General features: G+C 45.6%; 1 protein-coding gene across 1 annotated transcript in view; it reads left to right on the forward strand.

Moving 5' to 3' along the window:
* The window catches only part of TRPM8 (transient receptor potential cation channel subfamily M member 8), a 91,356-nt gene that overhangs the window by 27,809 nt on the left and 49,536 nt on the right, over nt 1-14,011 (forward strand). The window contains exons 10-14 of the mRNA XM_077957949.1: nt 128-246; nt 5,723-6,013; nt 8,464-8,559; nt 9,780-9,909; nt 11,772-11,917. Of these exons, the coding sequence (XP_077814075.1) occupies nt 128-246; nt 5,723-6,013; nt 8,464-8,559; nt 9,780-9,909; nt 11,772-11,917 (782 nt within the window). The remainder of the gene's footprint in view (nt 1-127; nt 247-5,722; nt 6,014-8,463; nt 8,560-9,779; nt 9,910-11,771; nt 11,918-14,011) is intronic.

Below are 14,011 nucleotides of genomic sequence, written 5' to 3' on the forward strand. Positions count from 1 at the left end.
TCTGAATGTAAAAGAACATGCTCAGCATCACCTGTGATAAATAGCTCTGATAATTGGCCACACTGAATGGTTCTGACTCTTATTTCTGGGCCTTTGGTGAGTTGAGTCTTTTCCTGCCCTCTTACAGCCTTCAGCACCAATGAGCAAGACAAGGATAACTGGAATGGGCAGCTGAAGCTTCTGCTGGAGTGGAACCAGCTGGACTTAGCCAATGATGAGATTTTCACCAATGACCGCCGATGGGAGGTGAGCACAAAGCTCTCCTGGGTTATTCTAGTGTTGGGTCTGCACAGTGGTCTGGGCAATGGCTGGTTCATTTCCAGCAAGATTCAATGCTGAATCTCTTAAAGGATTGTTCTATTCCGGAATATCAGGTTTGGTGAGTCTTTATTTCCTTGTCTGCAGCATGGGGTCATAACATTGACTTAGTAGGTTTGTTGTGAAGAGATAATAAAAATAAGTGGTCTAAAATAATATCAACTCCACAGTGCCTTCAGCCACAACATGAGGGTGATTCCCCATATGGGTGCAGAGATGCAGATCTCCTCCTGGATGTGCGTGGGCAGATGTATGGGAAAAATATATGTTGGATGATTGAAAGTAGCTTAACTACAGATCAAGACGGCAGCACTCTTGCTCCCTGCCCCCACCTGCCTAGCCAAGTTCTGATTAGATAACTGTCCGTAATGAGATGCATAAGAGACAAAGAGAACAACTTGACTGACGCTCCCCGGTGAATGTCTTAGAGCAGGGTTACAGGTCCATGGCCTGTTAGGAACAGCAGGAAGTGAGCAGTGGGCAAGCAAGTGAAACTTCATCTGTATTTACACCAGCTCCCCATTGCTCGCATTCCTGCCTGAGCTCCGCCTTCAGTCAGATCAGTGGTGGCGTTAGCTTCCTATAGGAGCATGAACCCTATTGTGAACGGAGCATGCGAGGGATCTAGGTTGTGCGCTCCCTATGAGAATCTAATGCCTGATGATCTGTCACTGCCTCCCATCACCCCCGGATGGGACTGTCCAGTTGCAGGAAAACAAGCCCAGAGTTCCCACTGAGTCTACATTATGAGCGTAGTACAATTATCTAATTATATATTACAATGTAATAATAATAGAAATAAAGTGCACAATAAATGTAATGCTCTTGGATCATCCCAAAACCATCCCCCCAGCCTGGTCAATGGAAAAATTGTCTTCCAGGAAACCAGCCCCTGGTGCCAAAAAGATTGGTGACTGCTGTCTTAGAGCTAGAAACCAGGACTCCCCTAGCCACATGAGCAGCTTTAATATGGAAGTTGCACATGCAATAAAAAGCATTTTTTTTTCTTTCCAGCAGACTGCATTTTCTCACTTTTCAATGTGATTAGTGTTTTAGGATTGCATTTTCCAGCAGTATCCTCCTGTGTACAACTAAAGTGCGGTCAGCCCTAGGAGCCTTGTTCAATGACAATTATTATGAACCATCACACTCAGTTTTATAAGGCTGCTTCTTTGTTTTCGGCTTTTCCCAATTAATTTCAGTCATTAGGGGGCCGTGATAATATACGTACTTTTATACATGTATGTATAGATTTGAAGGTGCATATATTTCATAACTTTCATTCTTGGCAGACAGGGTCAGAAAACACTTTCAGGAAACATGCTATCAATTTTAATGAGAACAGCATAAATAAAGTCATGGCTTATGAATTTTTAAATTATTCATTCCTTTAGCAAACATTATCTTGTGTATGGTGTTTGCAGTACAATGAACCCTGCTGCACATTGCAAGGCTTTAATTAGTGGAGGGAAAGTGGAACTATAAGTAGATCCAGTCAATTGATTCATAAATGAATTACTGTGTGTGAAATGTTCTATTTAAGTGAGGTCAGATAGTACAAATAAACTTAGGCACGTCATGAATGGTACATTTAATTTTATTAACTCAGCTAAAGATGGTTAAGGGTTAAGGGCACAATGGCTGAGGAAATGGACTCTGGAGTCAGCCCATTTGCATGACTTTGGGCAAATTATTTAACTTCCCTATGCCTCAGTTTCCTCCTACAGTGGCATGTTAGAGCCAGCTTGTATTGGCTGGCAAGAGCCAACTACTAAATTTTTAGAGATTTTTTAAGTTGGTTGTTAAATACAGTCATTATTAATCAGTTATCTTTGGCTGCTCATAGTGGCTCATGCCTGTAATCCCAGCACTTTGAGAGGCCAAGGTGAGAGGATTGCTTGAGTCCAGGAGTTTGAGATCAGTCTGGACAACATGGCGAAACCCCATGTCTACCAAAAAAAGTATATATATATATATAAATTTACTGGGCGTGGTGGCACACACCCGTAGTCCAGGCTACTTAGGTGGCTGAGGTGGGAGGATTGCTTGAGCCCAGGAGTTGGAGGTTGTAATGAGCTAAGATCACACCACTGCACTCCAGCCTGGACAACAAAGCCAGATCTTGTCTCAAAACAAACAAACAAAAAAACCCAAAAAACAAAAACCAAAAAAAGTGAATTTTTCAAACTTAGAATTACATAGATTTTATAGAATTCTATAGAATTGCAAAGGTAATCAATAATCAAAACATATCATTTTCTAATTATTTGATTACATTTACTATTACCTTTGCTCTGAAGGCCAACTCTGCGTATTGTATGTGGAAGCTGGAGATGCTATACGATGGTGAGCCACTCCACATCTCTTCCCGATTCTGTGTTTAGTGATGTCACATTGGTAGCTGAAACTTGGCCACAATGGAAGTATTTACACCGTAGGAATCAGAAAACACTACAAATCAGGGCTTCTGTTTTCTTTGAGAGAGCCAGTGGTTCAGTGTTTACCAGTGCCCAACCGCTCATCTGAAAATGGAGATGACGATAATAGCAGTACTTATCTCCTTGGGCTGTTACGATGATTAAATCAGATAATGTTTCTAAAGTGCTTAGAGCATTGGCACATGTGAAGCATTATTTGTTTTAAAATAAAAATCTCCGGAATACTGATAAATTGCCCCAAGCAATTTCCCTATGTGTGTTCACTTGCCCGTCACACCAGTCCGCAGCATGGATGATCCCCTTTGTGGTTATGAAATCAGGGCCTCATCGGTATCATGGCAGGGGGAGTTGCTGATAGTTTTTTGAGGGCCTGGTCTGAACTTGCATCTCTGAGAAGAATTTGACCTGTGTTAGCTTATTTCATCCTGGCAACCATCTGTTTCTTAGAAGAGCAAACTGAGGCTCAGAGACACAATATTCCGGGTCATATGGCTGGAAAATGGTAGACTCAAGTTTTGAAAGCAAAGATGTGACTGGCGGCAAAGCCTCTTCCCATATGCTAGTGGTTCTCAAGGTGTGAGTCCTGGACTGGTGGCAACCTGGGAATAACCTTGGCACTTGCTACCTCGCAAATCACCAGGCTCCACTTCAGACTTGTAGAAATTCCAATATTGACTCCCAGCATTCTGCAGTTACCAGGCCCTCCAAGTGGTTCTGATTGAAGTTTGAGAACCACTGCCCTATGCTAGCGAGTGTGTGACCAGTGGAAAGGCCAATGGATTTAGAAAAGAAAAGTGAAATGCTGGACATGAGGAACACTTCCTTAAAGGACAGAAGAGAAATCAGGTAGCCCCCTCTTCCCCTGCTGAACCCTGCAGGATCCACAATGTGGGGACTCAAGGGACCCTTGACAACTCCTTCTCTAAGCAATGTGTGATCCCCATGAGACCAGCATTTGGCAGGAACAAAACTCATTAATGCTGCCGTGGGCAGAAGACATCCACCTAGACCAGGGATCAGGCATGCAGTGTAAGAGAGTAAGTGGGCCTGTAGGTCCCAGGGAGGAGTGGTGGGGACCGTGGGGAGCTGGAGATCCAAGGCTCTGGGAAGCAGCTGCCCCTTGGCTCCCACTGATGGTTCCCATGTTGTTGGAGCTGCTGGTTTTTACTCTTTTTTTGGGGGGGGCGGCGGGGGATGGAGTTTTACTCTTGTTGCCCAGGCTTGGAGTGCAGTGGCACGATCTCGGCTTACTGCAACCTCCGCCTCCCAGGTTCAAGCGATTCTCCTGCCTCAGCCTCCAGAGTAGCTGGGATTACAGGTGTGTGCCACCACGCCAAGCTAATTTTTGTATTATTAATAGAGATGGGGTTTTACCAGGCTGGCCAGGCTGGTCTCGAACTCCTGACCTCAGGTAATCTACCTGCCTCAGCCTCCCAAAGTGATGGGATTATAGGCATGAGCCACCATGCCCAGCTTATTTTATTTTATTTTATTTTTGAGATGGAGTCTCACTCTGTCACCCAAGCAATTTTGGCTTGCAATTTTGCAATTTTGGCTCACTGCAACCTCTGCCTCCCAGGTTCAAGCGATTCTCCTGCCTCAGCCTCCCAAGCAGCTGGGATTACAGGCACCTGCCACCACACCTGGCTAACTTTTTTATTTTTAGTAGAGATGTAGAGATGAGGTTTCACCATGTTGACCAAGCTGATCTCAAACTCCTGACCTCAAGTGATCCTCCCACTTCGGCCTCCCAAAGGTCTGGGATTACAGGTGTAAGTCACTGTGCCTGGCAGCTTTTACTCTTGAGATTTTAATGCTAGAAATATGGATTTTGATGAATTTTCTAATTTTTAAATGTTGGCAATGGAATAAAATTGTGAGAAATGCTATGGAGGACACACAGAACACGACTGAGAGCTGGAGTGGCCTGTAGTCCACTGGGTTGTGTCTGAAGGAAACATTGATGATCCTTTTTTTTTTTTTTCTTGATATGGAGTCTTGCTCTGCCACCCAGGCTGGAGTGCAGTGGTGTGATCTCGGCTCACTGCAACCTCTGCCTCCTGGGTTCAAGCGATTCTCGTGCCTCAGCCTCCCGAGTAGCTGGGACTACAGGTGCGTGCCACCACACCTGGCTAATTTTTTTTATTTTTTTTTTAGTAGAGATGGGGTTTCACCCTGTTGGCCAGGCTGGTCTCAAACTCCTGACCTCAAGTGGTTTTCCCACCTTGGCCTCCCAAAATGCTGGTGATCTTTCTTAAGATTCTCCGTAAGTTCCTATGGGCTAAGTTTTGTCAGAAGCCCAGAAAGTAGAGCTAGAGACAGAAAAAAATCAAGTATTATTGTCAAGTGATCCAGTGACTTATTGGTATGTAACATGACCAGACATTGGCTTGGTGGCATGTGGTTTGCATATAGTTTGATGCATTCTATTTTAACACCTGTATTTGAGAACGCAGTCACCATAATAGAAGGTTCCTGGGCATCTGTGAAGGGCAGCAGATCCCACAGTGCAGTGTAGAGACAGCGGTGGTGGCTGGGTCATAACTGGTATCTACTGTTGACTTCAGAGAGGTGGTTCCAGCTATACTACTACCCCCACACCCCCACCCTCTGATCGAGTGTTTCCTCTATGTCTGATACTGGGGAAAATTTTTGACCAATGTCATCTCTACATGGGTGTATTTATCTCTACTTTAGCAAGGAGGTAAGTCACAACCAAATTCACATCTAGCTGAAGACAAAGATTTCACCATGCCATTCCCCTGTTTAGAGGTTTGAACTGTAATCCTCTGTTGTGTTAAAATGGAAAAAAGATACATTTTATTCTCAAGACAGGATTGAAAGAGAAGTTGAAGGTATTATTACTCTGTGACTGGAAATACGGTGCTGCTGAGGAAGAAAAATGCCTAGTGTTTTCTTTACCGTATTTGTGTAGTGTTAGTACTGTCGCTGTTCTTTCTCCTTAGTCTGCTGACCTTCAAGAAGTCATGTTTACGGCTCTCATAAAGGACAGACCCAAGTTTGTCCGCCTCTTTCTGGAGAATGGCTTGAACCTGCGGAAGTTTCTCACTCACGATGTCCTCACTGAGCTCTTCTCCAACCACTTCAGCACCCTTGTGTACCGGAATCTGCAGATCGCCAAGAATTCCTATAATGATGCCCTCCTCACATTTGTCTGGAAACTGGTTGCAAACTTCCGAAGAGGCTTCCGGAAGGAAGACAGAAATGGCCGGGACGAGATGGACATAGAACTCCACGTAGGTACTGGGAGAGTTGCCTGCTTGAATTCTCGGATGTTTTGAGGCTTCCCTCACAAGATATCTCCATTTTCCCTACTCCCTGTCTTGTTGCCATAAAATACTTAACACATTGACATTGTTAATTTTTTTTTTTTAACTCCGTTTACTTAAGATAAGGCGTCTGTCTATAGGGTGAGTCTCTGCTATTTCTAATGTCTTGCTTTGTGTTCTATACTATACTATATTTCAGACTAGTTGCAGTTTTTCTTTTTCCTTTTCCTTTTCTTTTTTTTTTTTTTTTTTTTTTGAGGCAGAGTCTTGCTCTGTCACCAAGGCTGGAGTGCAGTGGCCCAATCTCAGCTCACTGCAATCTCTGCCTCCTGGGTTCGAGCAATTCTTCTGCCTCAGCCTCCCAAGTAGCTGGGACCACAGGCACTCGCCACCATGCCCGGCTAATTTTTGTATTTTTAGTAGATACGGGGTTTCACCATGTTGGCCAGGCTGGTCTCAAACTCCTCTCCTCGTGATCTGTCTGCCTCGGCCTCCCAAAGTGCTGGGATTACAGGCGTGAGCCACCGCGCCTGGCCTCTTTTTTCTTTTCTTTTCTTTTTTTTTTTTGAGACAGAGTCTCACGCTGTTGCTGAGGCTGGAGTGCAGTGGCCCAATCTCAGCTCACTGCAACCTCCGCCTCCCAGATTCAAGCGATTCTCCTGCCTCAGCCTCTCAAGTAGCTGGGATTACAGGCATGCACCACCATGCCTGGCTAATTTTTTTTTTTTTTTCAGGAACCGGTATTTATTATCAAAGTCATATTCGATGTCAACAAGATGCCACAACTACAAAAAAAATTGCACACATTGCAATCTCAATGCAAACAGTCAAATGGAACCCCAGTCATTAAAAAAGTAATTCAAATTACCCCAAAAAGCAACTGAATTTTTTAAACATCTTTATACATCCAGCCAACAAATTAAAATGGTTAACAAGAAAAAATACAAATTCAGAGGTCTCGTATCGATTGTATTTTTAGTAGACATGGAGTTTCACCACGTTGGCCAGGATGGTCTCGAACTCTTGACCTCAGGTGATTTGCCTGCCTTGGCCTCCCAAGTGTTGGGATTACAGGTGTGAACCACCGTGCCCGGCCTCAGGTTTTCTTAATTACAGAGCTTGGTGTGGTATACTTTCTGAAGGTATCTAATAGGGAATAGGGGCAAACAAATAGCTGCATGCTCTTGTCATCCTTCACCGGCCATGATCTGCTTAAAATAGCAGCTCGCGTGCTCTTTTGTGAGCAAAGGTGGGAAGTGCATATTTTCAAAGAGATAAATCTGGATGTTCACTTGAGACAATTTTGTGGCTGTAACACCTAGAATCCCGCGGGACTTCTCATTTTAAGCACAGGAAGGCCCAGTTCCCGATTGCCAGCACCTGTAACTCTTTGCCGAAAGTTTGTCCTGATCCGAGCCCAGCAGTGTATAAATACCCCCACTTGAAGGAGCTGACTTGAAGGTTTGTGCGCTACTCTGGCTCCTAGAGTTGGCTAGTGGGGCTGATCTCTAGTTATCTGCCAAGATAATTGGCTTGATAATGCACCTTTTATTGGGTTCCCTTTTTTTCTGATATCATTTCCTCAGGTCTCCATTGGTTTCTCTGAGATCACGTCCAAAATAAACTACTTGCCTCAAATCCTTGTCTCAGATTTTTTCTGGGGAAACCCAAACTAGGTCATTATCCTTTGTAATTATGGAATTTTTAGAGTGCGTGTATGTGTGTGGCAAAAATCTAAATGCACTAGGTGTTTGCAGGAATTGGAAGTGTTTAAAGAGCTTCTGTTCAACTATATTCATGTTAAATTTCTCTGCAATATGCATAATATGCCTCATGCATTTTATACGTTGGTAAAACCTGTAAAGAAGTTGAAAAGGAATATATTACATATATCCATTTAGTTGTTTTTCTATCTGAAAAGTTTCCCTTAAAGGTACAGAATGCTGAATAGGAGCTGGGATTCTAAGTGATAGGTTAGGCATCGAATCTTTGAATAACCGTCCAAAGAAATAAGCCACAGTTTTATGTTGGGATAATTGAACTTAAGCCATAGGAAAGTTGGAATCTAGTTTGAATAATTTTTTTCTGGAAGAGAAACAGAGTTACATGATGAGAAGGAATTGCTTTCTCTCAGCCTGTCAGGAGTCATTCTGTTTTCAAATTGCTCTCAAGGCTTTTTTTCACCCTTTATACCTTTTCATCTAGCTGTACTTTGTCTTTTATGACAGACAAAAGATTTGGTGTCAAAATTAGACCACTCAGTGAGTTGCAGAGATGAAAATCACATCACTGTACTATGAGAATGGAGTCGTGCACAAAGCCACAGAGCCCTCCAAACGTGGGCCACTCTTCTAGGGTTTCCTGATCCCAGAATAGTTACCATTTGCACATGCTGACCACATGCTCTAACCCCCCAGGACGTGTCTCCTATTACTCGGCACCCCCTGCAGGCTCTCTTCATCTGGGCCATTCTTCAGAACAAGAAGGAACTCTCCAAAGTCATCTGGGAGCAGGTAAGTGCCCAAGCCCACAACAGATTTACACCACATGTATGCTTTGTTTTAACAGTTCTGATCCTCTCAAAATTCACATGCTAATATAAAACATCATCAGTGAAATGGGATGTCTGAGGTCAGATGAACATGGCCTCTGTTCCATGTTGGGAGGGACAGTCCCTGGAAAGTAGTCGGGCTTGGGGGGCAGTCCAGTAGGCACCTGCTTCTCAGGTGTGTGTGGGTGTGTGATTGTTTTCCAAGTGGATGAGGCATTCACATTTTATTTTAAAAATTAATTTCCAGCTTTATTGCATTAGGGACAGGAGGTAGGCCCTATGAAAAATTCCGCTTTGGAAAGTTTATTGAGAATTTTCCTAGTGATTTAGCATGTAAGAACTTTTGTAAATGGTTTATGGACACTCACATTACTTTATTTTGAGAGTTAAGCTTAGATATTGAATACTGAATTCACATACTCAGTCTTAAAGTTACATTGTTCAAGTCCTCTGTGTTCTTGCCCAGGACCCACTCAACTTTTGAACTATTCCAGTATGAGAGTGAATTAGACCTCCCACTATCATGGTCTTACTGTCAGTTTCTCATGGCATTACTCTTAATATTTTTATATGCTAATTCTATGTTCAAGACTATGAACGTATTCAGGTTCCAAGTTATTTTATGTTCATTAAAAATTTTACTTTGAATCATTATGACTAGTTCCTAGGGAGAGTTTAGGGCTCACTGACCCCAGAGCAATTTCCATTTGCACATGTCAGCCACATTCTCTAACCCCTCCCATCAAATTGATTCTACTATTTCCTGCTTTTGCCATGAATACATTCTTGTTGGACATTAATATTAACTTGACCACTTCAGGGGATTAAGAATTAACCTTAGGCTGGGCAAGGTAGCTCACACCTGTAATCCCAGCACCCTGGGAGACCAAGGCTGGTGGATCACCTGAGGTCAGAAGTTCGAGACCAGCCTGACCAACATGGCAAAACCCCGTCTCTACCAAAAATACAAAAAGTAGCCGGATGTGGTGGTGGGCACCTGTAATCCCAACTACTTGGGAGGCTGAGGCAGGAGAATCACTTGAACCCGGAAGGCGGAGGTTGCAGTGAGCCAAGATTGCACCACAGCACTCCAGCCTGGGTGGCAGAGTGAGACTCCATCTCAAAAAAAAAAAAAAAAAAAAAAAGAGAATTAACCTTAAAATTCTCCACTGCCCTAAAAAGACCAGGGGCTGCACTCTGGCAGCCCTGGGAGCCAGCAAGCTTCTGAAGACTCTGTCCAAAGTGAAGAACGACATCAATGCTGCTGGGGAGTCCGAGGAGCTGGCTAATGAGTACGAGACGCGGGCTGTCGGTGAGTCCACAGTGTGGGATGCCGCAGTGGGTGCAGATCTGCCATGCAGCATAGACATTGCCGGTGGCACTCACAGGCCAGGTGGTGGAGGTCCGTGGCATATCCAGGCTCCCCAGCCTGATTGAGGGCTGCAGACCACAAGGTCCGGATGCCACAAGTTCCTTGGTCCTGGCATATACGGAATTTTCCAAGAATGAACGTGGGAAATCTTGGGCTCCCTGATCCCACGGCCACCCAGGGCCATACCCGGGCCCAGTTCTAAGCAACTCAGGGAGCACTGGAGTATTTTTTGGGGGGTTGGGGGGTGGGGTTCTGGATGCCATTACAACAGTGTGACAGGGCTGAGATTTTACCTGACTTGCACACTAACCAGTTAGCCTGCCAGTTTCATACGCACACACTGCCAGAGGACCCAGCCCCTGGGCCTGCGACACTCATGGTTTGTCACTCGTAGCAAAAGCAGCAGCCTCAGTAGCATCTTGAGTTGCTTCCCCTTGCCTCCATTCCCGAGGGGTAACTCTAATAATGGTTGCGCTGCAGCTCACTGAAGTTAGGGGACACGGAGCTTCTATCAGGGCTGCAGCTGAGATTACTTATTGCCTGGAGTGGACGATACTCCACTAAGCATTACTCTCCTGGCATGTCTCAGGATGCCTGACTGCTGTTTGCTATTCAGTCCTCGAACAAAGCTTGTCAGTGCCCTTTGCACAGAGGCCTCGATCATTCAGGAATGTGAGAAATCCGGAACCGACTGCCTCTAAACATCATTTAAAATGAGAATTTCGGGACTGCTCAGTTTTTTCCATTTTCACTTGACAGTTTTAAGTTTGCAATGTGGTATTTGCATCCAGGTTTGTCTAGTGTCTTATCAGATGTAAACATGCTCATGAGTTTAGCTTGTCCGTGTTGGAAAAAAGGTGTCTAATTATTTCTTTGAATTTATTAAAATTTCAAAGCAGTTCATTTCTGGATGACCTCAATTAGGCAATGGCTCCTAATATTTTTACTTTTAAAAAATTTCCTCTCAGGATCTACACTGCAATTTCTTTGTCATTAGATCATGAAATGTAAGCACACGCTAATGCAGTAGGTCAGTGGTTTTTGTTGTTGTTGTTGTTGTTGTTGACACAGAGTTTCACTCTTGTTGCCCAGGCTGGAGTGCAGTGGCATGATCTCGGCTCACTGCAAGCTCCGCCTCACAGGTTCAAGCAATTTTCCTGCTTCAGCCTCCTGAGTAGCTGGGATTACAGGCGCCTGCCACCTTGCCCAGCTAATGTTTTGTATTTTTAGTAAAGACGGGGATTTGCCATGTTGGGCAGGCTAGTCTCGAACTCCTGACCTCAGGTGATCCGCACGCCTTGGCCTCCCAAAGTGCTGGGATTACAGGTGTGAGCCACTGCGCCCGGCCTTTTTTTTCTCTGTGCCTTATCTGCCAAACAACCTTGCCAAGAAGACGTAGAGTTCACATGAGATGGAAGAAGGGCTGCTCTGATTACGGGGGGATGGAAGGAGGGGAGGTGCAGAAGGTCTAGATCCCTTCTCAGTGGCTGAGGCTCTTCTGCCTGAGCCCAGATGGAAGCCCGTCAAAGAGAGAGACTCCCTGTGTGCAATGCAGTCTCAATCCAGTGAGCAGGTATTGCCACCTGCTGCCATCAGGAGGTCTGCTGGGTTTGTTGTGCCTTTAGAAAATCCTGCTATTCAGTAACGAATTGTGTTGTGATGGCATTTTCTATGCCTTTTATAAGAATGGACTCACACCCAGGCTATTCTTGGATTCAGGAGTTGGCTGGGGGTGGAAGCAGCACAGCTGTGGTCATGTGCAGCTCTGACACCAGCTTCTCTCTGTGCTGCTGTCGCTGTAGAGCTCTTCACTGAGTGTTACAGCAGCGATGAAGACTTGGCAGAACAGCTGCTGGTCTATTCCTGTGAAGCCTGGGGTGGAAGCAACTGTCTGGAGCTGGCGGTGGAGGCCACAGACCAGCATTTCATCGCCCAGCCTGGGGTCCAGGTAAACCGTGCTCAGCCTCCAGACCACATGGGGCTTTTATGTCAGATGCTATCAGCGGCATTAAAAATATTAAAAACAAACCTTATTCTCCAATATAAAAGCCATAGAAGGAGTGGTTTGGTGATGATGTGGGAGATGGCAGAATATAGGCATTGGTTGAAATCCATGCTTTAAGAGATGGTGCAGAACAAAGAATATTCTTTGAGTTTCCACTAAGTAAACAACACAGCATCGCAATTATGAGCTGTGTCTCTGGATCCCACTGGTTGGGTCTCCATCCGCTGTACCCCCAATGAAGTGTGTGATGATGGGCCAAGTCACATGAGCTCTCTGAGTCTTAGTTTCTTCGTCTGCAAAATGGTGAGAGTAGCGGATAAAGGGTTATTGTGAGGATTTAAGGAGATAATATGTGAAAGGCATTGGTCTTTTATTTAGCTATTGCTACTGCAGTTAGTAGTTATAGTGGTAGGGAAACTATTGTGAAATGGGTAAAAGCAGTCTTGAGGGTTTCTGCAGTGAAGTGAATGAATCGTAGTCTGCACCTGGTGTCTCAGGCTGCAGAGGGGAGCTTTTCATCCACAGTTCCAGTTGTAGAAATGTGGGTGTGAGAAGGGGAGGGGGAAGGGAAGAGATGGAGGGACCAACGCTTGTCAGCCACAGCTGTTATACACAAGGCCACGTTTCATCTTCACAGCACCTGTGGCGATGGGTGCCCTCCCATTTCACTGAGGAGGATGCAGGAGCTCAGAGAGGTTCTGGAATGTCCTTCCAGCTTGCACTGCTGGGAAGTAGCAGCAGTGGGATCGGCTCTCATGTTGATTGCCTGCAACTTTCATGTCATGGACTTTCCATATCATACAGCCAAGTGTTTATGAACAAAACCCGCTTACTACTGCAACTAAGCTAGGTTAAATGAGAGCATTGATCCATGACAAGGAGCGCACGGAGAGGGTCTTACTATTGCTCAGTTTTAGCCTCTGCTGCAGTGTAGTGGGTAGAAGCAAGGCTGGTACTGGAGTCGGGCTGTGCCTGGGAGGCTGGGCTGGCTTCCCAGGTGGGCCACACTCTGCTTATGGCTTCCTGGGCCCCAAACCCCATCTTGCGTATGTACCAGAACTTGGGGCCCTGTGGAGGCTGGCTTTTACTCCTGCCCAGGTTCACAGATCCTGAGGTTTCAATCAGATGCCAGGTCATTCATTTCACTGAAAATCTTACCAGCAGGCCACAGGATCACCTGTGGGCCCGGCCAGGGAGTTTCCTTTCAGTAGTCAAGGTGCTGTGTGACATCAGAATGCTGCCAGTGACCATGAAACCCAACCCAATGCTGTAATTTCTGTGACTGGGGCCTGACAGTGACACTCCGTGATGGCCCCAGCAGAATAGGAGAGTGAGGAAGACTAAGCACAACCTGTCTTCCTTGCCCATGACCCCCGCACACCCTCCCAAGAAGTAAACCCCAAAGTGAGGATTTCAATGCAAGGAGTTTATTCTGGAGGTGAACCTGGGAAGCACAGGAGGCGCCAGGGAGACAGGGAAGGGACAGGGACAGACGTGATGTGCTGATGAGGATGTTGCCACTATGGGCACCGGGGCTTGGCCTGCCGGGTACCTCTGGGAAACTGTAGAACCTGCTTCATTGTTGCCCGGCCCAGTGCAAAACAGCTGGCCCTTTACCCACCAACTGCAATTGGTTGTTTGTTGAAAGCTGATACCTTGTTCCAGGACACTAGTCCTCACGGGTCGAGCACGCACCTGGCTGGAGCAGCCCCAGGCCGGGGCCCTCAGAAGCAGCCATCCTCCTCCAAGGGCAGGGCAGGTGCCCAGGGCTGCAGGGGTGCATGTCAGTCCCCGCCCTCCAAGCCCGCACTGAGAAGGTCCTGGGTTTCCCTTTTCCTCTGCTCCTGAGATACACCAACCTCCTTCTGCTTGACGGGCTATTTTTTGAGAGATGTGGATCCTTTGATGTGGTCGAGTCTATGCTCCCTGCTAACTCTCGGAGCTGCCGTGAGTTTTCTAACTTCCACCTTTGTGGAAGTTCCTTCTATCCCAATGTCAAGGGTTGATTCAGTCTGGGAAGAGCTTTTTCATGCATTT

Source organism: Macaca mulatta, chromosome 12, assembly GCF_049350105.2.
Source record: "Macaca mulatta isolate MMU2019108-1 chromosome 12, T2T-MMU8v2.0, whole genome shotgun sequence".
Classification (NCBI taxonomy): domain Eukaryota; kingdom Metazoa; phylum Chordata; class Mammalia; order Primates; family Cercopithecidae; genus Macaca; species Macaca mulatta.